Source organism: Thermobia domestica, chromosome 6 (genome assembly GCF_964235325.1).
Source record: "Thermobia domestica chromosome 6, izTheDome1.hap1.1, whole genome shotgun sequence".
Taxonomy (NCBI): Eukaryota; Metazoa; Arthropoda; class Insecta; order Zygentoma; family Lepismatidae; genus Thermobia; species Thermobia domestica.
The window spans coordinates 247,351,904-247,378,686 of NC_137459.1; the positions used below are offsets into that span (position 1 = coordinate 247,351,904).

The window sequence follows — 26,783 nt, forward strand, 5'->3', positions numbered from 1 at the left end:
TCACGACTTCACAACATTTGGTGACAGTGCTATAGTCCTAAAATATTCACCGGGTATAATCTGTTTTGTGAACATTTATGATTGACATTAAATACATATGTCAGTAGAGAAGACATTAAAAAAATAACAATATAAAACGCATTTATTAACAATTGAGTTTCGTTTCACACTTCCACAACAATTTTTAGAGAGTTACTTGGCGAGTACTTCGAATTATATGTCCGTAGTCAAAATCCTTCTATAACAAGTGTTGTGTGAGTACCGCAGGGTATTTGTATAGGGCACATACTAGTTCGTAAGTAAAGTCTTGACACGACTACAGTACGTCCCACCGTTTTGGAGCTATGGACCTTTGAATATCATTTTTCTTATTTTCGGCAGCCTATAATTCCGAAAGGAAGCATTTGCTCACCCAGGTTGGTATATACTTTTTGTGTTATCTTGGAATCAGGAATCACCTTCTAAATGTTGTCGGTGTTATTTTGAAACACCCTGTATATCTCTATCTGAAGCTCCTCATATTGTCAGAGCTTGAAAATTCATGTCCAGATGGATGTTGTAAATAACGCTTATAATGTGTGCAACTTTTCTATGAACTTAAACGTGCCGTACAAACTATATGCCCCTTTTACTCACAACATTGGCTATTGGTCTTGATTTTCTTGTACTCGAAAGCTCCACTTATTGAACAACAAAATACCTGTGCTCCAACAGAAGTTTTCTTTCGATTTTGAAAATCTTTTTCCCTAATTACTCTTTTCTTGTCTTTCATTCCTTCTTTTATTTTATTTTTAACTTTGGTAATTATTTATTAGTAACTGAGAGCATAGGTTTATTTGAATTATATAAAGCAAAACATTCATTTAATGACGGTTCTTCGGAAAGTTTTAAGTCGGTAAAATTCAGAAAATTATTAGAAAAGTTCACTTTCTTGTTTCTTTAGGCCTTAGATCATATACTATATAATCAGTAACAAGCGTCGCATATTCTTTGATGCGAGTTATATAATTTAAGCAATTTCTATGGATGATTCTTTCTGAAAAAATTAATTCGGAAAATTTTACATTTCTCTTTTCGAGAAAGTGACAATAATTTTCAAAGGAAAATTAAGTACTTGTGTTTCACACACATTGATATGTATGTAATACAGGGTGAGTCAAAAGTCCTTGGATACCTGCATAAGTTTGAATATCGACGGGAAAAGTAAAAAGTGATGATGGGAACAGAGGTTTGATGGGGGGCCGCAACTTTTGGAGTGTATGTCATTCATGGCCGCCATCTTGAAATCCGCCATTTTGGATTCAAGTCACTTTTTTAAATGGGAAGGGAGTGCATGACACATCAAATAACACTAGCTTGAGCTCAGGAATTTAGTGATGTAATTTTTTTCTATCTTGTACAGTTTAGAAGTTATTAATGTTCAAAGGTGGAAAATTACCTTGATACTGAATGCTACAACACATGTTCTACGTGTTGTCCATCCCGCGCAATGCACAACTGTAGTCGCCGCAACCACTCTGACTTCACACGGAGGAGAATGTCTCCTGAAATTAGGTCACAGGCTTGTTGGATGCATTCCTCGAGGTGTCTCAAATTACGGATTGTCTCAGCATACACTATCTGCTTAAGATGTCCCCACAGATAAAAATCAAGGGGCGTTAAGTCAGGGGATCTGGGCGGCCACTCCACGGGACCACTTCGACCAATCCACTGCCCTGGCAGTTGTTCATCCGACCATTCACGGACACCAAGTCCATAATGTGGAGGGGCTCCATCGTGCTGAAAATAAGATGGGAAAATGCCGTCAGCGTTCAGTGTGGCAGGGAACACAAGGTCCTGCAGCAGCATCAGATACTGTGGTGCAGTTAAGGTGTTGTAAATGAAAAAGGCCCAATGATGCGGGTGTCCCATATGCCACACCACACCATCACCTTCGCTGGACTATGTTCTTGACTCGGGTCAACCCAATTCGGATTTGCGTCACACCAGTATCGACAATTATGTCGATTAACCTCCCCGTTCAAAGTGAAATACGCCACGTCGCTGAACAGTATGCCCTTGGCAAACGCAGGATCCAGTTCGTGTTGTTCAGTAGCCGATATGCAGAACTCAAACCGGCGATCAGGGTCATCCTCGCTCAGTTTGTGTTGCATGTGCAGCTTGTAAGGATGCCACTGATTGGCGTGCAATATCCGGACAACGGAGGATTGGCTTATTGCGCATTCTAGGGAGACACGACGGGTATTTCGTTTAGGATTTTTCACAAACGACGCAACAACCGCCGTTGCAGTTTCCTCATTGGTGGCAGTCTTTGGTCGCCCGCTACGTGCCCTATCTTGAATAGAGCCCGTCTCCCGGAATTTGGTGAATCACGTGGGCCACCGTGCTGTGCGATACCGGTTCTCTGTCTGGGTGCCGTCTGTTGTAGTCAGCTGCTATTGTTCGGTAGCTGCGTTCCCCTGATATAAGGATGATTTCGATCTTCTGTTCACGTGTCAGACCCATTTTAGATCACCTGGAACATAGAGAGGACTGGGTCAGTATCAAGGTAATTTCCCACCTTTGAACATTAATAACTTCTAAACTGTACAAGATAGAAAAAAAAAACAAATTACATCACTAAATTCCTGAGTTCAAGCTAGTGTTATTTGATGTGTCATACACCCCTTTCCCATTTAAAAAAATTGACTTGAATCCAAAATGGCGGATTTCAAGATGGCGGCCATGAATGACACACTCCAAAAGTTGCAGCCCCTTATCAAACCTCTGTCCCCATAATCACTTTTTTTACTTTTCCCGTCGATTTTCAAACTTATACAGGTGTTCAAGGAGTTTTGACTCACCCTGTATAATGTTTTATGTGGTCTTACAAGAGATTTGAAATTGAATATTCTGACTATGTTATCAAAAAAAGATTCCTCTTGTTTATGGATAAATCTTATGCAAATGTATTTAGTAAATGAGATGGATTTTTTTAGCTGTATTTTATTTATGCTAAAAGACTCAAATATCTGAAAATGCATAATTTAGGATTAAATCACTTAAATACAAAAATAAAATTAATTTGCAGAGTATGTATATTAAATTTTAAAGAGATGGCATTTGTTAATAAGAAAGAAAAAAATTGCAATACATCACACCTGACCGTGAACCATTTGGTAACGCGAGAACACAGAATATTTTCTTCATTAATTTTGACTTTGTTGCTCTTTAGTCATTAAAAAAAAAAAAAACAACTGATTCTTCACCTTAAGTGTGTATACAATAAAACTCAAAAATATCTTCAGACAAGCGTGGTATGACCAGTTTTGTTTTTCCATACTCTGTTCAAAAGTGAAAATAAGATTCAATCCATCACGCTGTGATACACACATGGGTTGCGTTCCTCATTTTCTTGTCCGTCAACGGCGAAAGTGCATGATTTTAAACTTGTTTAGAGAGTCATCCTGACCGCAAACACAAATTAACAAAAAATTTGTTCATTCTATCAGATAACTGACAGAATAATTAGGTTAATCGGTTGTTTCTCTATTATCTGGGATTTGAATTAGAAGGTTGAGTTGAGGCACGTAAGTCTCTGTTAAAACTAATGTCTTAGTTCTCGAGTATACTATAAACACAAGAGGTGACAAATAAAGTGTCAAACCTCTCCCGTAGCTATATAGTTAGCACAGCCTCGGAGACCCACGTTCGATTCTTAGTAGGTCATGTAGTTCGGATCCCGCGTTAAGGTGTAGCTCCACGCCTAATATAAACTTGCTGCTGAAAGAGAAAAAACTCCAAATCAATTAAATGCTCCGTCAGTTCACTAATGAGACCAGCATCAAACATTTTATTTTCAAATAGTTTAAAAAGAAAAACACTGTTTTCATATTTGCGTGTTCTATTTACCTTATACTTTCTACCAAAGTAAATATTAAGCAAGAGAAAGTTAAATTTTACTCAAAATTCTCCAGTAATATTAGCGTTTAACGAGACAAAAAATGGCCTACTAATGAGACATATCATAGATCTCATTGAGATGAAAAAATATGAAGTTGAATGTAATTATTCATGAATAGTTTTGCAGAAAATCGAGATAAGTGACTTTTTTTTGTTTTTTAGTAAACCTAAAAGTTGGTGCTATACGGTAACTAATATTACCCACGAGTCTAGATGAGACCAAATTATCTTGATAAGGTACGAGACGAGCAAGAAATCTTTCAATAGAAAAATATATAGTTTTCGAGACGAAAAAGCAGTTTGGCGGCACCTTTTCTAGACGAGACTGTCCCAAGTCATGTCTCGTGGACAACATTAATGGTAACCACAGCATCTATTAAGGTAAAACTGCTACTGAAGTATACACTGGTCAAACTTTTCATTATGGCGCAAGACGGCAGTATATTAACTAACTAACTCTATTTCCTATGGAACTCGGATGTTCAATGCCGCATTCACAATAACTCTCCATTGACTTCTATCCTTAGTCAACTAGATCCAGTTTCTACTTTGTATTCTTATTTCTGCAAGATTCATCTTAATATTGTTCTCCCATCTGCGTCTAGGTCTTCCTAATGGACGTTTTCCGATTGGATTTCTAGTTAAAATTTTGAAAGCGTTCCTACTTTCTTCTATTCTAGCTACATGATCTGCCCACCTGAAATAGATTGTTTTATTTGTGTACTGAACATGAAAAATATCACTGTGAAGCAGTTTCAGTTGTTAGTTTTTATTTTGTGTAAACAAATCTTTTTTATTTATATACTAAACATGAAAAATATCACTGTAAAACATCTTCAGTTGATAGTTTCTATTTTGTTGAAATAGATCTTTTTATTTATGTACTGAACATGAAAAATATCACTGTGAAGTAGCTTCAGTTGATTGTTTTTTTGTGTTGAAGTAAATCTTCTTTCCATTTATATACTGAACATGAAAAATATCACTCTGAAGCACGATATTGAATGTATTATTTGATTTCACCTTACAGTGATGCAGTGATTAAGATCAAAGTTACACAAAGTTACCGTAAGTGTGGTCCTAAAACCAACACGAAGTTTACTATTTAGTTTGAGTTTAAAAAAAGTGCTTTTAGGTTCAAGCAGCTATTTTTTTCACAAAGCTTTAGGCAAGCTAAGTAAAGCTGGTACAAAAAAAGTTAATGATCCGCAAAGCTGTAGGCAAATTAAACGAAAAAAATGACAAAACTTTAGGCAAACTAAAAAAAGGTAATTTTTTACAAAGCTCTAAGCAAGCTAAGTAAACAAAAGCTTTAGGAGCTTATGGAGAGTCGTTCTGAAACGTGATTAGTGACATACTAAAGAGTTTGACTAACATATGTTTCCTCCAGTAGGAGGCATTTACTAAGGACGCTAATCATACGTCAAAACGACTCTGCATAAGGCCCATAAAGTTCTAGGTTAGTTAACAAGCTTGGGTTAACTTATTTTATAAAAAAAATAAAAAATAAGGAAACTGAAAACGAAATTTAACCAGCTAAAAGTAGGGATGGGCAAAACCGTTTTTTTAAAAACCGAAACCCGAAAAACCGACATTTCGGTTTTGTCCAAAACCGGTTCGGTTTTTCACCGAAACCGGTTTCGGTTTTCTTCAAAACCGGTTCGGTTTTCTTCAAAACCGGTTCGGTTTTCACCGAAACTGGTTTCGGTGAAAACTTTTCGAAAACACATAATACTATTTCTGTGGAAATGGATTCAGTTTCCGGAGAACAACGAAACACCATTCTGGTCAGAAATAGAACAAATTTTGAAAAAAACAAAACGGAATCAGTTTTGAAGAAAACCGAAACCGGATCAGGTGAAAAACCGAACCGGTTTTGGAGAAAACCGATAACCGGTTCCGGAGAAAACTGAACCGGTTTTGAAGAAAACCGAAACCGTTTTTTTTTAATTTTTCAAAAACCGGTTTCGGTTTTCTAAAAACCGAAAAACCGGTTTTTGTGCCCACCACTAGTAGGGATGGGTAAAAACCGATTTTTAAAAACCGAAAACCGGTTTCTATAAAAACCGAAACCCGAAAACCGACATTTCGGTTTTCTCCAAAACCGGTTCGGTTTTTCACCGGAACGGTTTCGGTTTTCTTCAAAACCGGTTCGGTTTTCACCGAAACTGGTTTCGGTGAAAACTTTTCGAAAACACATAAGACTATTTCTGTGGAAATAGATTCAGTTTCCGGAGAACAACGAAACACCATTCTGGTCAGAAATAGAACAAATTTTGTAAAAAAACGGAATCAGTTTTGAAGAAAACCGGACCGGTTTTGAAGAAACCCGAAACCGATTTCGGTGGAAAACCGAAACCGGTTTTTTGAAAATTTTCAAAAACCGGTTTCGGTTTTTCTAAAAGCCGAAAACCGAAAAACCGGTTTTTGTGCCCATCACTAGCTAAAAGTGATGTTGGTAAAAACATTACATGGTATTTTATCCTATTTTTAGACAGCGGTAGCTTTGATATTTTCTTTTGTCATATAACCAAATAATGATAAAAATGTCTGTTGTTTGCTTTTTGTAATGATTGTAGTAAAAAATGTGGTTTTGTTTATAAATAAAAACACGTGTTGGTGTTTACGAAAATAAATCATGTGTAAAATATTACAATATTCTTCTCTTAAGGCAGTGTTAAGTTAATGTGATGTAAATTTTTCCTTATTTTTTAATGTATATATTTATTTTAATATTCCTCTTTTCTTAGCTCTAAATAAACACTTCAACACATTTCTAGCTCCACTCTGCAGTGTTCAGCGAGAATTCTAAAAAAATGTGTTAATAGAATTAACAGGAAGTAAGAAAAATTAAGTAGTCTTACCTAAAATTCCAACTTCAATGTCTCTTAATTGTTTCTCAATGTTAGCATAAACATTTTGACCTTCACTAAAATCAGTCACAATGATTCTTGTTTTTACCTTGAATTCCGTCTCTATAAACAAAAAAGAAACCACAATATTAAAATTACATAACAGGTTGGAAACCATACATTCAAATTAAAATAGCATTTCACTGCTCATTATTTATACGTTTTAGATTTTCTTCATATTTTTTTTTTCTTAGATTGTCTCTAGACATCTACAAATTTAAACTTGGCACATCGTTTTGTTCATCATTTCAAAGACTGAAAGCCATAGTGGGCTAACTAAAAGCTGAATGCACAAACATAAACCAAAATAGTATTCGTTCTTCAATTGTATATTATTGTAAAAGTTACACATTGGAACATTTAGTGCGGATAAATTGTTATGTGAAAATTATACACTTTATGTACGAGTCATAATACGGAAAGAAATTTTAATGTTTGATTTCTTCATTGTCGTAAAAGTGGTAATGTCTTCGTCTGTAGATTCTAATACTATACAGATAAGAAGAAGAAAAATATTGACCCGGAAGGTTTTTCAAAAATAGAATACAAAATTTTCCTTGTACAGAAGAAGTAAAACAGTTTCACACTTGCTACAGTTTGTGAACATTTGTTTCTCTTTATTTTTCTGTCTTTCCTTCAGTTTTGCGTTCCACGGTTATGCCGTGTAAGATGAAGGAGGTGTATAATGAATGACTATGAAATACTTTGTGGAATGAAAATGCGAGAGGACATAGGAAAATCCACGGACACATCTTGTCCACACAAACTCACATGGCCTGGTCAAGCCAAGAACGCCTCGCAGAAGAGGTGTCTATCATTGAGCCACCATGCCCTCTGGGCATTTGTTTCTTTCAAATTTCCTTCACTGTTGGTCACTTAGGGGATTACTTATCCATAACTTTTCACCTATCTCTCGCTCATCTGCTTCGTTTTTTTGTCTTTCTTTTCTTCTTTTACTCATCATCACCGTCTCCTTTAGCCTAACCGGCATAACCGTGGGACGTTAAACTCAAAGATTTCATTTCATTTTTCATTTTTTCTTTTCTTCTTCTTCTTCTTCTTCTTTTTCCTTTTTTGTTATTGATCTAGCAACGACTCTGTGCATTACAGGGAGCAATAATTCACGTAGGTATCTGCTTTTAGCTTTATCCTCGACGAATCTCAATCAAATTTGATACGCTACATAAGTAGCCATTCGTGCACATCAATTTAATCTTCTGGTCACCAACCACACGTCAATTTAATCTTTTGGCCACCAAAAAATCTAGTCTTTAGCCTTGAACGATCTCAAATAAATTTCGCAGGTCAGCTAAAAAGACCGATAGCGTTACTGAAACTAAACTGAAAAGAGTAAAAATAAGACCAATTTCCAAACAAGAATACAAAATTTTAACTCAAAATTTCCGATGGATATCGTCGTTACATTAAATTAGTGGTTTATATTTTTTTTTAAAAAAAAAAAAAAGAAGACTCGAAGTTCCTAAACAAAATCAGATATTGTTATGAACCAGTGTTGTAGACAGAAGGATGTCTAGGGGGACTTATAATTGCCAGGTCGAAGAATTAACCACACACACACTTTGGCTGGTCAAATAACCCTCGTCACAGAAAATAAGAAAATTCATCTATGCCTTCATTCAACTGGAAAATTCGTGGTCAGCACATTGGCTTCCAAGTGCCATTATTTCTAACTTTCTGAACCATAGTTCAATACCTCTTAATTCAGATAGCTGTCTAGTTGCCTCATGACTAGGGCTCGGAAGTCGAAGACCATAAAATTTGCCTAAAAAGGACCTATAAAAAGACCTAAAATATCTTTTAAAAAAAGACCTAAAAACTGGAACAAAGAACGTAAAAATAAGACCCAATGTAATTAGAATTACATATTTAATCAATATAACGCTCAAGAAATACAAGCTTCTGGTAGTGTATAATATACAGTTGAAAGAAACGGTGCAGCGGTGCACATACTCCTTTCGGAGGGTCGACTCGTCAGGAATCTTCTGATTTTTATATCTGCTCCAAAAACATTATGAAAGTTTCATTGTTTGTCTTTCCCAACGGGATATTGGCTCCAACTAAGGCACTGCAAAGATTTTTGTAAAACGGAGACGACTTAAAATATCCACTAGTACTTTGTCCTAACAGAAGCTATTTTTTTACTTTTCCTCCGCGGCCCGGGGAGCTGCTTTCATGTCCAACGTGCTATTGGACATGGAATCGTTTTTTTTTTTTTTTTTTTTTTTTTTGGACTCACTTGCACTTTGCAAAGGAAAAATTATCTCCATCCGTTGAAAAAAAAACTTCTGCTCAAAATTTAGACACAAACTGACGCAAAAAGGAAGTTTTCTTAGGTTTAATTTTTGGCAGGTTAACGGTCTGTCCCTCTTCCACAAACTGAAGTCCAAACTAAAATACGAAAACTTCCCGACCCTCACCCCCTGCTGGAGAACATTGTTGCGCCTCCTTATCTTAAATGTTGTTGTTGCAGACCTGGTCTTATCAGTCCAGTCGTTAAAGAATGTCTTATCTTTTGAATGTTCTTTAATAAAGAAAAGGTGTTTAAGAGGTGGTGGTGATTTGAGCTAATGGTCAGTAAATTTGTTGTCGAAAGATGAAGTACAAAAAGGCGTTAAGACCTATAAAAAGCTTTTAAGAAGACCAATAGACAAAAAAGCGTCGAAAAAAGCAAAAAGGACATATAAAATCCACCATTTTCTGGCCTACAATGACCCAAAATGAACATATATTATGTTAAGCCTCGTCTTCGGGCACTTGTAAAAAAGAGTGTTTTTCCTCAACTTCCGGGCCCTACTCATGACGCTGGGTCAATACCGGAAAATCTCAGTGCTCCCACCGGAAATAAAAGCAGGAAATACGCACCGAAGTTGTGCGCGTAAATAATTGGCTAAGCAAGAGTTCAGTAGAAAAATAATTTTCCTATTTGATGTACTGTATTCACATTTGCAGTCGGTAAATTTTGATGTATATGCTAACGAGAAAGAACTCTAAATTATAAACAATATAACATAAATAATTCGATGAATCTTACATAAGGTTAAATATATGGTTTCTGAGAAGTAAGTTTCTTTTCTTTTTTAGCGTGACTGACAATATTTGTATTTGTGATAAATTTTTAAAATAACGTCGTAACGTTGGGGTCATAAATGAAACATACTGAATGAAACATACTGAGTTCATTCACTGTACTAAGAGCTAGGGCTTGAACCTAGCATGAGTAACATGATTTCATAATAGGTAAAAAATTGCTTCTGTAGATAGATATTTACTTATTCGTGTGTTGTAAAAGACAATATAAAAGAGTAATAACCTTACACAATGAAAATCCCCATCAACCGATAATAGTAAAGGTATTGCCTTACACCGCAAATTTGTTTAGGTTACTTTCCAAGGAGAACTACTTCCGCTTTAGAACGATAAATGAAACTAAAAGATGCTAGAGACATGGAAGTGATTGAAAGTAAGTTTTGTGTCTGTTGGGTATCTGAATGCTGGAAACTTAATTATAGTTACATGATCAATGCTGGAGGCAAGCCACTTTCTCCACACTCTCTCCGGCAAAAACAAAAATTACGTAGACATGAAATGCTCTTCCATAACTAACGTTAACTCGTCTAGCAATATATTATTATTATTATTATTATTATTATTATTATTATTATTATTATTATTATTATTATTATTATTATTATTATTAATGGTATATATATGGCTGGCATCAAACAAAAAATAACATATTTTGTATACTATAAACATAGACAAAAAGTAATGAGAACTATGTTTTAAAAAGAAAACGTATTAAGTTTATCATTTTACCGATTGTCTAACATTGTACGTAGTTGGTTTGGAATGTGCTCCGATGGAGGTCTTAACTAACTTGTAAGTACTGAATGCATACTGCCTCACGAAACGCGGAATAAAAAATATACAGTTCACGAAGTGAACCTTCATTTCTATAAAAAGCAGAAAACAGTACAGAAATTTTACACAAATCTTCATGTCCGAGCTCATATTGTATCCAAATGCAATTCGGATCTAACTTGTATATGCGCTAATGCCTTGAAGCAACTAGACATGTTATTTGTGAACCTTTTTGCTAGCGCAGAAACGAAGTACTGCTTAAGTTCTATGCTTTTCCTAGTAATCCAGTTTCCGAAAAGAAAGCTGGTGTCTCGCATCTGAAATAGCTCAGTGAGGCATTTCATATTCAGATGTAATAAACTGTCAAAATACGCATACCGTTAAGTATATGGCCAGTCTTCAGTGATATGGTGGGGTGTCTATGGTTGATTGTTTTGTATTATTGAGAATCTGAAAGGTACTTACGAGGAAATGGAAGCTTTTATTTTAGGGAGACATTTGTCACTGGAATTCAACTACCAACGTATGTGTGAAACGATCTATTATGAAGGAAACGCAATGATATACTGTTTACATTTTCGCAAAAGATAGTTCACTTTGGTAATAAATTGTAATGTATCAAAGGATCCCGCACAACCCTTATTGAAATTAGATTTTGGTGGAAAAGACTGAAACCGTGATATGTTGTACACATTGTAATACTGAGAAAAGTCTCAATGGATACAACCACCAATCACTAACCCTTTGATCAATACGAAGCCACTTTTTGAAAACAGTCGAAAATAACGATATTCTGGATTTCAGTAAAAATTAATGAAAGTGCGATATGTTGTAGATGTTGCGATCCTGAGGGAAAATGTTAAGTTGTGGCTACCGAGGAACTGTAGGTTAGTTGGTAGCACTATTGTTCGCATTCGGGAGGTTTCGCCCGGGCCAGCCATCCTAGCTGGAATTTTAATTTGTCCTGCAAAGTAAATAACGGAATTTTACCTAAGCTTAAATAATGTTGGCCGCTACTATCCCCATTCATTTTCCGGGTTGTGTAATCGCTTAGATACATCATCGCTTATACATGATGGGCTTAGGTGAAAGTTGAAAATCTGTGCAAGAAAATTTAAATGCCATTTATAGCTGTCGGTTTTTCACCCATCACACTCGGATATCCATGTGTCACCTAATACGTACCTGGAAGATCAAAAGTAATCCCCATCAGCATCGACAACCTTCTACCAACATTCTGGAAGGCCATGGATTCCATCGCGGTAGAACTTGGTGGGCCGTGAAGCGAAAAAGGTATCAAGTGCATTTTGCACCTCTACTAAGGATCTGAACTGCGTCCTCTAATGTGATTGTCCAAGGAATGGAACAAGTGATTATCGGACTGTGCAATGGCTAGGGAGTATAGTAGATGCAATGGTGTTTCCCATCCAAGGCGTAGAATGGTGTCCCAGGTCATCCTAGCCAAGTGGAGCTCAGCGTTGCTCTGTAACAGGAGGACCCCTTAGTTTTTCTTGAACACGGCTCAACTGCTGACAGTACATAGTTGCGTTGATGCTCTGACCAGCTGGTAGCAGTTTCCGATGCACGATGCCGCGAGCAGTTCACCAAACACACAGGAGGACCTTCTTCTGGTTTAGTGCTGGTTTCGGCTGTTTTGGAACCGGTTCAGGGATGCTAACCAATTATGACGGCAGCGTAGTGCTTCCTACAGAACCTACTTCTCACATGTCAACAACCTGTCCAGAAATAGCTCCTTCATACGAGACAGCAAAGAAACACAGGTGTCTGCTCGTGTTGATTTCTGGCCCAGAGTCAAATAACGTTTGATCCATCGACCCAACTTGTAGTCCTTCGCTAGTTGATGGAGGTGCTGCCGAATAGTTTCTCCACTCAGACTGAATAGTAGTCCCAGTTTCTCACATGTCTGGCCACTGTTCGCCTTAATTACTGCGTGAAGATCTTCATTTTGTCCATGTGTTGGTCTACTGGCACGTGGTGTGTCTTCGGGTATTTCGTCACCGTCCTTAAACTTGGTAAACCACCGCTGCACTAACTGCGTAGTTACGACACCCTCACCAATGTCCTGGCATATCTTCCGCCTCACTGTAGTGCTGCAGCGTTTGACCGCAGTTTGAACTCGTACAGTATACACGCCCTTATTACGTTCTCCGGAGGTTCCATGTTCACTCTGTCCTTACGCAAGTTCAAGGTGTTACTGAACTGCCACAACCAGGTAGTATTTGGATATATCCACATCAACAACTGACCTTTGCCTTATCTCCATTTACATTCAACTCATGGTGTGAGAGCCAATTGAACACAGGCCTCCACAAAAAGAGACAGAATTTTCTTGGTTACCTTTATAATATCATAACTGCCGTGGTTCTTTACTGCCTGGTGTGCAGTGACACTAAGTTGGCACTCTGAAGACAGGTGGGTTCAGTCCCTGCTGCAAACTCTCTGACCGACGGTTTCCAGTTCTTTTTCACAGACGGGTGGTCTGATAGTATAGGCCTAGTTGTTAGCGTACCTGTATCCTTGAGTCGCCTGGGATTTCTCTACCCTTGAGTTGACACGTGCATCCATAGCAGTCGTCAAAGCAAACTAGAAATGCCAACGAAACGTCATTGTAATCATAAAACTTACTTTCAATGAATAAAATCATTTGCTAGTAAAATACACACATTCTGTGTGTATGTTTCACCAAACAGCACTAATGAATGTTTGCGCCCATTAGTGACTTTTTCTAAGGATGAAAATATCTAAATCTTTTCACGGTTTCATGCAATTCCACCAAAATCGCAGAAGATCATTCATTACCTTCGGCTGTTTTCAAAAAAGTGGCCCTGTTGGGGCCAAATGGTTAGTAGTTGGTGGTTATGTCCATTGAGACTTCTCTCCAGGATGCAATATCTACAACATATCACGGTTTCAGTCATTTCTACCTTCATTCAGAATATCGTTATCTTCGTCTGTTTTGAAAAAAGTGTCCTCGTAGTGGCCAAAAAGTTAGGATTAGTGGTTGTGCCCTTAGGGACTCTCATGATCGCAATATCCACAACACATGACGCTTTCAAGCACTTGCACCGAAATCCAATTTCTGTATTAGGATTGTGCGGATGCTATCAAAGCAAATTCTCTTTTGCATTGAATGTATGTGATTTGGTGTGGCAAACTGTAATGAGATACCACTTATAAGAGGCGCTTTCTGAACCAATTATTTTAGTTTCGAGCAACGAAAGGAGAGAAGAGAATATGGTGATTGTGAAAAAGAAAGAAAAGAAAAATAAATTCTAGATTTCAATGGAATTACAAGGTTTCAATGCCCATACGGGTACATACCGTAAAGTACTTTTTTGACAACTGTCCGTTCTGTTTGTTCGTTAGTTATTTCTGATTTACACTCGCCTAGAGGCCATATTGTTTACGCATCGAGATCAAATTTTAAACTTAAAATTGTTATGTGATTCTCGTGTTTTTTGTTTTTTTTTTTTTTAATTTTCTTTTAATCCAATCCAAACTTGGGATAGTTTAGTAAAGGAAGAAAGTCAAAGATTGCAATTTTCACAAAAACGGTTGTAATAATGTTGTTTATATTTCACAAGCCAATATCTCATTAGCAACCTCTTACTGTGATATCTCATTTCTCTGGGAAAAATTGAGAAAAAGTAGTTTATTGTTGATTGTTAGCATTTTTGGACGATTTTCTCAATAACGACGCGGGCGATTGTGCACATATTGCATATATTAATATTTCATTAGTAACTTGACAATATAACATAACTTATTTCTCTTGAAAAAGTCTAAGAGGAGTAGTTTGTTCTTTGGAGTCAATTTGTATCCACCGATTTTCTTAAAAACGATTCTGGTGATTTTGATCATAAATAAATGTCATTAATATTCCTATAATGTTGCGCAAATAACTTGCATGAGAAAAAATATTTCCATTAAAAATATTTTATGTAGAAAGTAGATTATCTTACTTGTTTAACAAGGAAAAACTTTCCTTAATAAAAAATGACTAAATATTTCTAGGAGAGAAACCAAGAATATCTCAATTCGTATTTGGATATGAATATAAAGTGGAGGCGAATTGAAATAACAGAAGTATTTGCAAGGCACGCAAATCTGTATTTTTAAAACATACACACAAACACAAATCACAGATGATTGAATGGGACAGGAACAAAATTAATACTAACCTCACACTTCGTTCCATTGTAAGATAAATAATGCTTAGATGTTATATATATATATATATATATATATATATATATATATATATATATATATATATATATATATATATATATATATAAAACTGAAATCTAAAACAACTCTAAGTAAAGATGGCTCCTTCAAATATTGTATATGTATTTAAACCACGTATACTATTAAAACACGTTCTCTCCCATATCCGACTTTGGTCGAATTTGAATCTACGCGTATAGCTGACTAAAGTGAAGTCATACTAGATCATCATCTGAAGTTATGTACAATCCGCGGCAAAAAACCTGCAACATAAGCATATAAGTTTATTGTGAAATGACGAAGTCTTTTGCTCCAAAATAAGTGTGCACGGGAGGAGGCCGAGGTTTATCCTGGCGTGATTCGTTCCACTTAGAGGTTATGTTGATTCCCTGTGCTGTTAGGCGTAGTTTCACAATAAACTTACATCCTCATGTTGCAGGTTTTTTTGCCGCGGATTGTACAAAAGTTCGGATTTTTCTGATTTATAATATAGGAGTTAAACTAGTGTTAGTTGCAGGAGGTTTTAATTAGAAGTGACTGCCAAAGCATTTAAAAATAGGTGACCCAGGCATTTGAATACATTTTGCAACAGCTGGTAGTGAACGTGTTAAGTTTAGCACTATATTGTCTATAAAATTTGATTTTTAAGAATCAAACTTTTAGATATGTGAAAGATAACACGTGTATATACGTATAGTTATGTCTCTGCAGCCAGTAATGGTATTAGAACACGCTGTATGTATAAGAGAATTTTCTCTCACGTTGAAAATGATGTAACTAAAATAATACTGTTTTATAAACAAAATATAAACATTAAAAGAATTTTTGCATTTTACATTGAACATACATGACACTTTAATTGATAATAGAGCATAAAGTACATACGTAGATTTTTTAAAGAATATCTGATGCATAAATCATGAGAAACAATTATATAACTACCCAAGTACGAGATGACATAGTCTAGTATGATATAAATATTTAACTAATGTGTATTACATACTTTTTGTATAGATATTTGAGCATAAACTGGATGACAAGAGTCAAACTTGAACCATCATTATTTCTTATGTAATCTGTACACGAGGAAAATTAAATAATCGGAGTGCATTGTGCATTCAGATTATGTTAAATTATGTAAGTAATAGAGCATGATTATGATGTAATAAATTGTAAGTTTTTAATTTAAATCGTATTTATAACTGGAAAATATTTAATGTGTAATGGACTGTGGGTGAATAGGTGAAAAACTTCCTACATACGGAGGAACTTACACTTGGCATACTGATAGAGGATGATTAGCAGAGCGAAAAAAAAATGCCTTTTGGCAAACATGAAAATGCATCAGGAAGCACGGCGATTTAGTGATACCCTCCCCACTGGTTTTCTGGTTAGCGCTTGCGCCTTTGGTGTACGGGGTTCCGGGTTCGATTCCTGGTGGGGGAGCCTTTGGTATCTTAACGTCCTCGATGTTTCTATGTTCCTGTCCCTGTCGTTCTAAGTTACCGGAACAACGAGTTAAACGAGTATAATTAAGAGAAAAACTTAGTAATAAGTAGTTACGCGAGTTAGTGAGGCAATTTTAAGGATTTTTCATATATTAACTATCTTCTTTAACTGCTCTATTCACTACAGAAAATTACCTTAACAAATATGACCACGAGAATAACAAATTAATGCTTTAATATGATTTATTTGAATAGGTTAAAATGTTTTATTACTGTTTTATTACCGTTTTATTTCCGCGAGTTTAATTGACACTTTACAACACAGGCTTCCGTCAACTTTATAGTCAATTTAATTAACTCTTCAAGGTCTTATATCTACAGCACTCAACTTGCTGTGCAAGGAATAGGCTGAATCCCTAAATCAGTTAAATTCAAAGTCCGATCAGAGATGGGGTGGGTCAGTGGATTGTGGGTCAACAAGATGTGACCCACTGCGACTCACCTCCCATTGTGACGCACTTTGACCCATCGATACACTCTGGCCCACTACAACCTTCCGATTCACTCTGCTCAGTACATTGTAGACTGCATCTTCTGAACACTGATGCATTGGTCTACGTTTCACTTTCAAGGTCTCCATTCTTCTACCTTTTTTCATTTGTTTCTATTTACTTACCTGAGATGAGTATATCTAACAGTGTAAGTGAAAAAACAACTTCAAATACTTTTGGATATTGATATTTGTAATTGTAATAATAGCAATAGGACTTACTACTATTGGCTTTCGAAGCAGTCGAATTTTACACAGTTCTTATTTTTTATTATTATTATTATTATTATTATTATTATTATTATTATTATTATTATTTCATTTACCTTGGTCTACTTTACGTTGATTTGAGACTTTCAAATTTTATCCTTCTTTCCACTGAAAAGTTCTGCATTCAACAAAGAAATACTTATATATGATAATTAAATTGAAATTCATCGTAATATCGCCATGACAAACACTTTATCATTTTATATTATAAAGGTCAGATCCACCGGTATTGTAACAGAGCAATGCTTGAGCGATTCAAACTCCGATTAGTGAATTCAAACTCCGATTAGTAAATTCAAACTCCGATTAGTGATAATTTCACAGCCTTGTTTTATTACAAGTGTAAACTCTTTAGTTAGTGGAGAGGAGGGCGTGGATCATGGGTCAGAGTTGATGACTATGCGTTTTGGTAGGTGGTGGGTGAAAGTGGGTTACTGTGGGTGGTGTATCATGGTGAATTATGTGTCAGAGTGAGTCACGGTGGGTCGTGGGTCAGTAGGTGGTGGGTCATTGAGCCACGCCATCTCTGACTCCGATTTTTCGCGTAATTCATATCTCACTTTAAGTATGCAATATTCTGTTTTCAATACTTGTTTAGAAAATTATAAAATATTATATACGCACATATATCCTAGTTTTCATCCTGCGTCTAAGGATAGGAATAGTTCCAAATTCTCGTATGTGTTCGTGCTTTCATTTTTATATATATTCATTTAAAAATATAGATTATGCAATATATATATATAAATAAATAAAATTTAAAGCTCATTGCCTACAATGATTAAGCATTAACACGTTTGTTATGCTTTTCATTAGGCGTTCATTTTCTTAGCAGTACTATCTATGTAGACTATAAATTTCTTTTTTCTTTAAACTGTGGAAAATATATAATAAGTTACACTGTACTTCAATTCACTTTAAAATGTGTTGGAAGAATTCTTTTGTAATTCTGAATTGATTTATACAGCAAATGAGTTGCTTAATGTTTTTTATTGTTTTTCAAAAGTGAGCTTTAGGTATTTACTTTGATGCTAAGATTATCGGCATTACAATTAAGAAGATATTATTTTGTTACTTGAAGTATAACGTTCTTTTTGAGCATTCAAGTTGTATGAAACTTGGACGCAGAATGGATCGGAATACATGGGATCCGAACAACATGATTTCCCATCAGGAATCAAGCCAGTCGGGCCTTCGTCTTCGAAGGTATAATATGTACGCTAATCCGACTCCCAATGAGGATAGCTTACGAGGGACCACAGAGATGGAGGACATTAATTGGAATGTAAAGAACATGTTCACTACTACTACTATTATTATTATTATTATTATTATTATTATTATTATTATTATTATTATTATTATTATTATTATTATTATTATTATTAATTATACCAATTCCTTGGTTTGATCTAATGTTCTTCCTCTTTCCACGATCTTGACCTATCTTATTCCAAAATACCAGCTTCCACTCCATTTCAATGTAAAGATTTTACCCCAATTTCAAATGAGAGTCGATGCTTTTCTTAAATATATAATAGGTTGCAGTGAAGGAACAAGAAATCTCTAAACATGCCTTTGTCTGTAGAATTCCTGAAATTTGTAGATTATGTTGAGAATTAAGACCGATGTGATTGATTCGCAAAATTAGGTTTTATAATATGTTGGAAACATGCTCTTTAAGCACATTTAAAACTACTGTAACGAGAACAAAATATACTAAACTCAAAATCGTGTGCCCTTTATAATACTTGCAGTATACAAAGTGATCAGAACTGGCATTTACTATCATTCACCTCCTTCCCTTTCTCCCGTGTATAAGCCTATGACTGAGGCTATCCAAGAGTAATCTTTCCACTGTCTTACATAAAACTTAACAACAAAGCAAATTTTGAGTAGAGGAAATTGTAGTATTTATTGTGAATAATCGAGACGAGACTGATACTTACGAGACTGGCTTATTCTCGTCTCGATATCAACTCAAATCACAAGAGTCTACCTCGACCTTGGCCTCTTTCGGAGCTAGTCTCGAAATGGTGAGTCTCAATCTCGTCTCGATTTATAAAAACTTGTCCCGATCTCAGTTTTGTCTCGAAATTTCGAGAGGAGTTCAGTGGTAATTCATTTACTTATGTGCATGAGGTCCTTAGTTCGATCTCCGGCCAAGTAAGTTTATGGTGGACATCATGTCCGTCATTTTTTTGGGGGGGTACTCCCACATTCTGACACCACAGATTCTTTCATCATCATTCATTTGTCTTAACCATTTGCCCCTTAGCCTAAAGGGCATAATCGTAGAACGTTCAACTGAAAACTTACATTTCATTTCTTTCGAAATTTCGTGATGAGACCTATACGATACCAAGACTAGTTTCTGTATCGGTACCATCCCTGACACTGTCATCTTCTTTCAATATCGAGGTCCACCCAAAAACCATATTGGCCTGACCCAAATGTAGAGCGACCTGTATTTTCTACTTCCATAAAAGTAACGTTCTTCATCGTATATGTGTTTCGAACTCGTAGAACTACTAAATAAAAGATGGATATGAAGGATATTGTTGAGTAAATATCAGCTGTACTTTTTATTATTTCATGGATGTAGAAGAGTCTGTTTAACAGTAAAGTAACACTAATTTAATATTTTTTTACACATTTAATATGACAAAACTTAAGTTCATCTGTGAAATTCTACAACCATTAAAATAGATCTGTAATTATAGGGAAAATTTTATGCTCTACTTGAAAATGATACGACATGGCTGCTGCGAAACACGCAACTCCAATATTTTAGCATTTTGATTTTGTATTGAAAAATTAGGCAAATTAAGCTAGAAGTTATAGCTATCCTAGCTACTGGCCTAAGACTATGCCTAGGAAAAGCAAAGTCATATGTGACGAGTTTAAAAGAGTTATAGTATCACTTATAAATAACTTTAATTTCACTACAAATATTGGGATTAAATCTCAAAGCACCATCCTCGAAGAAAGATAGAAAGAAGTAAAGAAAGAATGAATAAAGGAAGGACAGAAAAACTTTCTTTTAGTAATTTTTCTTTTACTAATTTTTGGTGCTTAGTAATCAGACATTTTTAGAAATGTCATTACCACTAAATGATCAGATGAAGTAATTGTCCTCTTTTCTCCCACGTAAACGGTTACGACTGCGGTCACTTAAGAGTAATTGTTTTATTATCGTACATATAAGTTAAAAATACAACTAATTTTTAATATAGACCATTTCAGTAATTTTTGGTCAATATTTGAGACTGAGCTTGGTTTTGTCTCGGTCTCGTCTCGACTTACAAGTGTCTGTCTCAATTTTGGTCTCGTCGTAAGTAAGTCTCGACATATTGAGTCTCGGTCTCGTCTCTATTTATAAAGACCCATCTCGATCTCGGTCTCAGTACTACCTCTACAGGTTAATAGCAGGTCTTGAATCTTGTACAGTTGACTGGTACACATATCATTATGCTCACTCTTCCATGTTTAACATTTCTGTCATGATATCTTCCCCTCAAGAAAGCTAGATTAAGGTTGTACATTCCGTCGACAGTTTTCGCCTAATAAAGATTTTTTCACATGTGAAATTACATCCGAAACTTTACGGGACAGGATTTTTTTCTTTCTTTTCTCGATAAAGCTCATGTTCGGAGATCTAGAAGGCAAAATCATTCGTTGAAACTGGCCAGAATGTTCCTCAAACCAGTCGCGCACCAGTGCTGCCTGGTAACATCGCGTATTGTCATCCTAGAAAATCCCATTGTAGGCAGGGTTCATTAAATACATAAAGTGATGGAGATGGTCAAGAAGCAGCTGAACATAGGAGTGACCGGTCAATATCCGGTCCAAGCGGACTATAGCATCAAAACCATGCCATTTAAACACACATTAAACCATTACGAAACCGCCACCAGCATGGATAATACATTGTTAACAATTTGGGTTTATGGTCTCATGGGGTCTGCGTCACACCTGTACCCTACCATCCATGCGTACCAACTGAAAACGTGACTTCTCTGACCACATTATACGTTTCCAGTCATCTAATACCCAATCCACGTGGCTCCATATCCGCTTGAGTCCTCACTGCTGGTGGTCGTCGGTTAGTATCGGCACTTGTGTCGTTCAGCGGCTGCGATACCACATGGAGACCAAATTGTGCTCTAGTGACCTCTGAGGCACGTTGCTGGGACATCCTGCATAGATTAGGTCTGATATTTCATGCATTTTTGCTTGTCTGTTTACCCGGAAGAATCTTCGCAGATATCACCCGTCGCAGTCGTTCAGCGCACGTGGGTTGCCACTGCGTTGTGCCTGATGGATTATAATGCCTCCAATGTTGTACTCATGATCCACCCTTGAAACTCCAGAGTGAGAAAAGTTCTATGCCCTGACTACTTTCGAAATCGAATGCTCTATTCGTCTAGCATCAACTATCATCCCGCGCCCAAACGTTGATAATTCCCATCGGATTGCCATTACCATGATACAAGATGCCACATTGCATTTACAAAAGCTCAACTGACAACACTAAAATTGCCTCGTACCGATTTACCAGTTTTCCGAAATGTTCCTACGACTTCAAAGAATTCCCTATCTTTATAATCATGGATTTTGGGTCTTAAGTGTACATTAGTTTACATTTGCATTACATAATACAACTTATCGTGAACAACTGTAGCTTTTGCTTTGAACTCAGTGTCGTAGATTAAGATAAGGCCAAGAAATAGTAGACTCCTGAATGAGTTCATCAAATAAGACAATTCTGCTGTATAAAATAGTATTAATTATTTATACTGTATAACACAGAAATGCAGAGTTTCCGTACGGCCAAATTGTTAACGTTCTCGCTTTTGGTGATAGAGATATGGGCTTGAACCCCAGTGTGGGTATATAGAGACAAAGATCCCGATCTGTTACGGCACTATTGGGTTTAAGACCTGAAACCCCAAATGATCTCAGATCCTTATAGCTCCCTAATTTTCACCGAAATAGTTTAAGATTTTTATTGTATTTTAATCACTGGAATGCGCTGCATTCTTCAATCCAGGAAAAAGAAGAAGCCTTGCATTAATCAATTAAATTTTATCTCTAACTAGAATTAAGAGAAAATTTGAAATCCAGAGCTGACGACTTCAGCAATACAAGCTGCACTAAATTTAATTACAAGTCTACTTAGATTTCTGATTTTGTAGTTGACAGTAAAGTAAGCACAATAGTCGAGGTCCCCTCATGATGAAAAATTTTGTTCTGGAAATTCTTTATGGAAACTATTGACTTTGAGAAGATAATAGTTAAGAACTTGGTCATAAACATAAAAATAATATTTTTCCATCTTAAAAATATCAGTAGTAGGCCCCCCCGTATATCGAGCCGAGTCAGCAAAATTTTTTGTGACGTCATAGGTCAAAGGTCAATGACCTTGGCCCGGGGTCAATGACCTAGGGGTACCTAGGACCACCCCCTCTAAATTTTGGCAGGGGTACCTTGGCCCACCCCCTAAATTTTGGCAGGGGTACATAGGACCACCCCGCTTAAATTTTGGAAATTGCCAAATTTAAAAATTGGGTATGGTAGCCTAGGACCATAGTATGTACCTCTATCAGTATTGGGGGTCTATGTCGTTCCCTTTCATGGGTAAAAAATTGCCAAAAAGTCAAATTTCGGGGTTTTTTGACCTAATTTATCCCCTTGGATGAGGTGTTATTATCCTATATAGTTATATGGGCGTATACAGGGGTTCATTACCTTTCATAAGACATGGGTACATTAATGTACCCCTTGAAAAATTTGGGAGGGGTACCTTGGCCCACCCCTTAAATTTTGGAAATTGCCCAATTTAAACATTGGGTATTTTAGTACTGGACCCTAATATGTATCATGATAAATTTGGATGGTCCACCTCGTTCCCTTCTAGGGGTACAAAATTGCCAAAATATAAACGTAAGCAATACGTAGTACCACGTGTTTGGTTTTTGGTCGATTTTATCCCCTTGGATGAGGTCCTATTACCTTATATGGTTATATGGTCATGTATAGGGGTCCATTACCTTTCATAAGATATGGGTATATTTGTGCACTCCTTTAAAAATTTGGGAGGGGTACTTTGGCCCACCCCTTAAATTTTGGAAATTGCTCATTTTATATATTTGGTATTATAGTACTGGACCCTAACATGTATTATAATAAATTTGGGTGGTCCACTTCGTTCCCTTTTAGGGGTACAAAATTGCCAAAATATAAACGTAAGCAATACGTTGTACCACGTGTTTGGTTTCGACCCAAGTTATCCCCTTGGATGAGGTCCTATTACCTTATATGGTTATATGGTCATGTATAGGGGTCCATTCCCTTTCATAACATATGGGTATATTGGTGCACCCCTTTAAAAATTTGGGAGGGGTACATTGGCCCACCCCTTAAATTTTAGAAATTGACCATTTTACATATTTGGTATAATAGTATAGGACCCTAATATATATATATATATATATATATATTACTATAAATTTGGGTGGTCCACCTCGTTCCCTTTCATGGGTACGAAATTGCCAAATTGTTAGTACAACCACGTGTTTCGTTTTTGACCTAATTTATTCCCTTGGATGAGGTCCTATTACCTTATATGGTTATATGGTCATGTATAGGGGTCTATTACCTATCATAAGACATAGGTACATTTGTGCACCCCTTTAAATTTTTGGGAGGGGTACCTTGGCCCACCCCTTTAATTTTGGAAATTACCCATTTAATATATTTGGTATTATAGTATAGGACCCTAATAGAGATTACTATAAATTTGGTTGGTCCACCTCGTTCCCTTCTAGGGGTACAAAATTGTCAAAATATAAACGTAAGCAATACGTTATACCACGTGTTTGGTTTTTGGTCGATTTTATCCCCTTTGATGAGGTGTTATTACCTTATATGGTTATATGGTCATGTATAGGGGTCCATTACCTTTCATAAGACATGGGTATATTAATGCACCCCTTGAAAAATTTGGGAGGGGTACTTTGGCCCACCCCTTAAATTTTGGAAATTGCCCAATTTAAACATTTGGTATTATAGTACCGGATCCTAACATGTATTATGATAAATTTGGATGGTCCACCTCGTTCCCTTCTAGGGGTACAAAATTGTCAAAATATAAACGTAAGCAATACGTTGTACCACGTGTTTGGTTTTTTTTTTGTCGATTTTATTTCCTTTGATGAGGTGTTATTATCCTATATAGTTATATGGTCATGTATAGGGGTCCATTACATTTCATAAGATATGGGTATGTTTGTGCACTCCTTTAAAAATTTGGGAGGGGTACTTTGGCCCACCCCTTAAATTTTGGAAATTGCCCAATTTAAACATTTGGTATTATAGTACTGGACCCTAACATGTATTATGATAAATTTGGGTGGTCCACCTCGTTCCCTTCTAGGGGTACAAAATTGCCAAAATATAAACGTAAGCATTACGTTGTACCACGTGTTTGGTTTTTGACCTAATTTATTCCTTTGGATGAGGTCCTATTACCTTATATGGTAATGTATAGGTGTTCATTCCCTATCATAAGACATAGGTACATTGATGCACCCCGGGAGGGGATTCGGTATCATAGTACAGGCCTCAACATGTATTATGATAAATTTGGGTGGTCCACATCGTTCTCTTTTAGGGGTACAAAATTGCTAAAATATAAACATAAGCAATATGTTGTACCATGTGTTTGGTTTTTGGCCCAATTTCTCCCCCTTTGATGAGGTTCTATTACCTTATATGGTTATATGGTCATGTATATAGGTTCATTTCCTATCATAAGATATGGGTACGTTGATGCATCCTTTAAAAATTTGGGAGGGGTATCTTGACACATCCACTCGGTTTTAGAAATTGTTTAATATAAGCATTTGGTATCATAGTACAGGTCTTCAATATGTACCACTATAAATTTGGATGGTCCACATCGTTCCCTTTTCATAGGTAAAGAACTACCAAAAATCAAATTTCGGAGGTTATTGACCCCTATTTAGCACGTTATATGGTTTATTACCTTTATATGTTTATGTTCCCTTTTAAATTTGGGAATTATCGAATAACAAAATTCGGTAAACGTTTTCTAGGACCCGTTGGTATTCCTCTTATGGCCAAATATTCAAAATTTAAAGGTTATTGACCGGCTTTATTATTGAATAAGTACAGGATTTATTACTTTTTTCATAAGACATAGGTGTATTTGTGTACCAATCTTAAATTTCGGGAGGGGGTACATTTCTTATTGTAATATCAATAATTGGTAAATGTTCTTTGGGTAAATCATTGTGATCACGTGATCAGTTATTGACCTATGATGGGATTAGGAGTCCAGGACATTGGTACATTGAAACTTTGTAGGATAATTTGAGAATGCGTCATTGGTATTGATTATTACAGCCAAATATAAACGTAAGCAAGACGTTGTACCACGTGATTGACCTTGATGAGGTAGTGTACAGGGATACATAGCTAACCTTATTGAAACTTATGACTCATAGTCTTAAGGGAATACATGCAACAACACTGGCAAAGTTATTGTTGATGCAATTTGATTGGCTGATCACTATCTTTCGTGCAATCTGATTGGTTGATCACTATCTTTCGTGCAATCTGATTGGTTGATGAGTTTTAAATCTTTGCTGTATTCAGTTTTTAAGTTTTGTTTTACATTTAAAAATCTTGTTTTTGTTCAACATTTTGCACTCAATGATAAATATGATCAAAACCGTTTATTTGTTAATCGAATAGTTAAAAACCGGATAAAGTTTGACGGTTAACCGTGAAACGTAAAAATTTTTTAGTTTGAAATTTTTTTTGCTTGAAACATTTTGTTTGAAAATTCTTGCTTTCAAATTTTTTGTTTGAATTTTTTGTTTGAGAATTTTGTTTGAAATTTTTTTTGACAACTTTTGTTTCAAAATTTTTTGTTTAAAATTTTTTTGTTTGAAATTTTTTTTCGTTTCAAAATTTTGTTTAAAATTTTTGTTTGAAATTTTTTCGTTTCCAAATTTTTTGTTTGAAAAAATTTTTGTTTGAAATTTTTTTGTTTCAAAATTTTGTTTCAAAATTTTGTTTGAATTTTTTCGTTTGAAATTTTTTGTTTAAAAATTTTTCGTTTGAAATTTTTTCGTTTCAAAATTTTGTTTAAAATTTTTTTCGTTTCAAAATTTTGTTTCAAAATTTTGTTTGAATTTTTTTCGTTTGAATTTTTTTTCGTTTCAAAATTTTGTTTCAAAGATTTTGTTTGAAATTTTTGTTTCAAAGTTTGAGTTGACATTTTTAAAAGTTTGTGCACCTATTAGTAAAGAACCGGAACTGTTTAGAGCAAAAACCTTTGACAACATTGTGGTGCAATAGTACACGTCAGAACCTGGGGTTGTACTTGAAATGAAAAAACACAATTCATTGAAATGGATCATTTTATTACACTCCACATACATCCATACCAGATAGTGGTTCTGGATATTGTCGATACAATGTATTTTGAACTTCTTG

General features: G+C 35.7%; 1 protein-coding gene across 1 annotated transcript in view; it reads right to left on the reverse strand.

Moving 5' to 3' along the window:
- LOC145688464 (inactive hydroxysteroid dehydrogenase-like protein 1) overlaps nucleotides 1-26,783 on the reverse strand; it is a 138,792-nt gene that overhangs the window by 34,997 nt on the left and 77,012 nt on the right. The window contains exon 3 of the mRNA XM_081762726.1: nucleotides 6,807-6,917. Within this exon, the coding sequence (XP_081618852.1) occupies nucleotides 6,807-6,917 (111 nt within the window). The remainder of the gene's footprint in view (nucleotides 1-6,806; nucleotides 6,918-26,783) is intronic.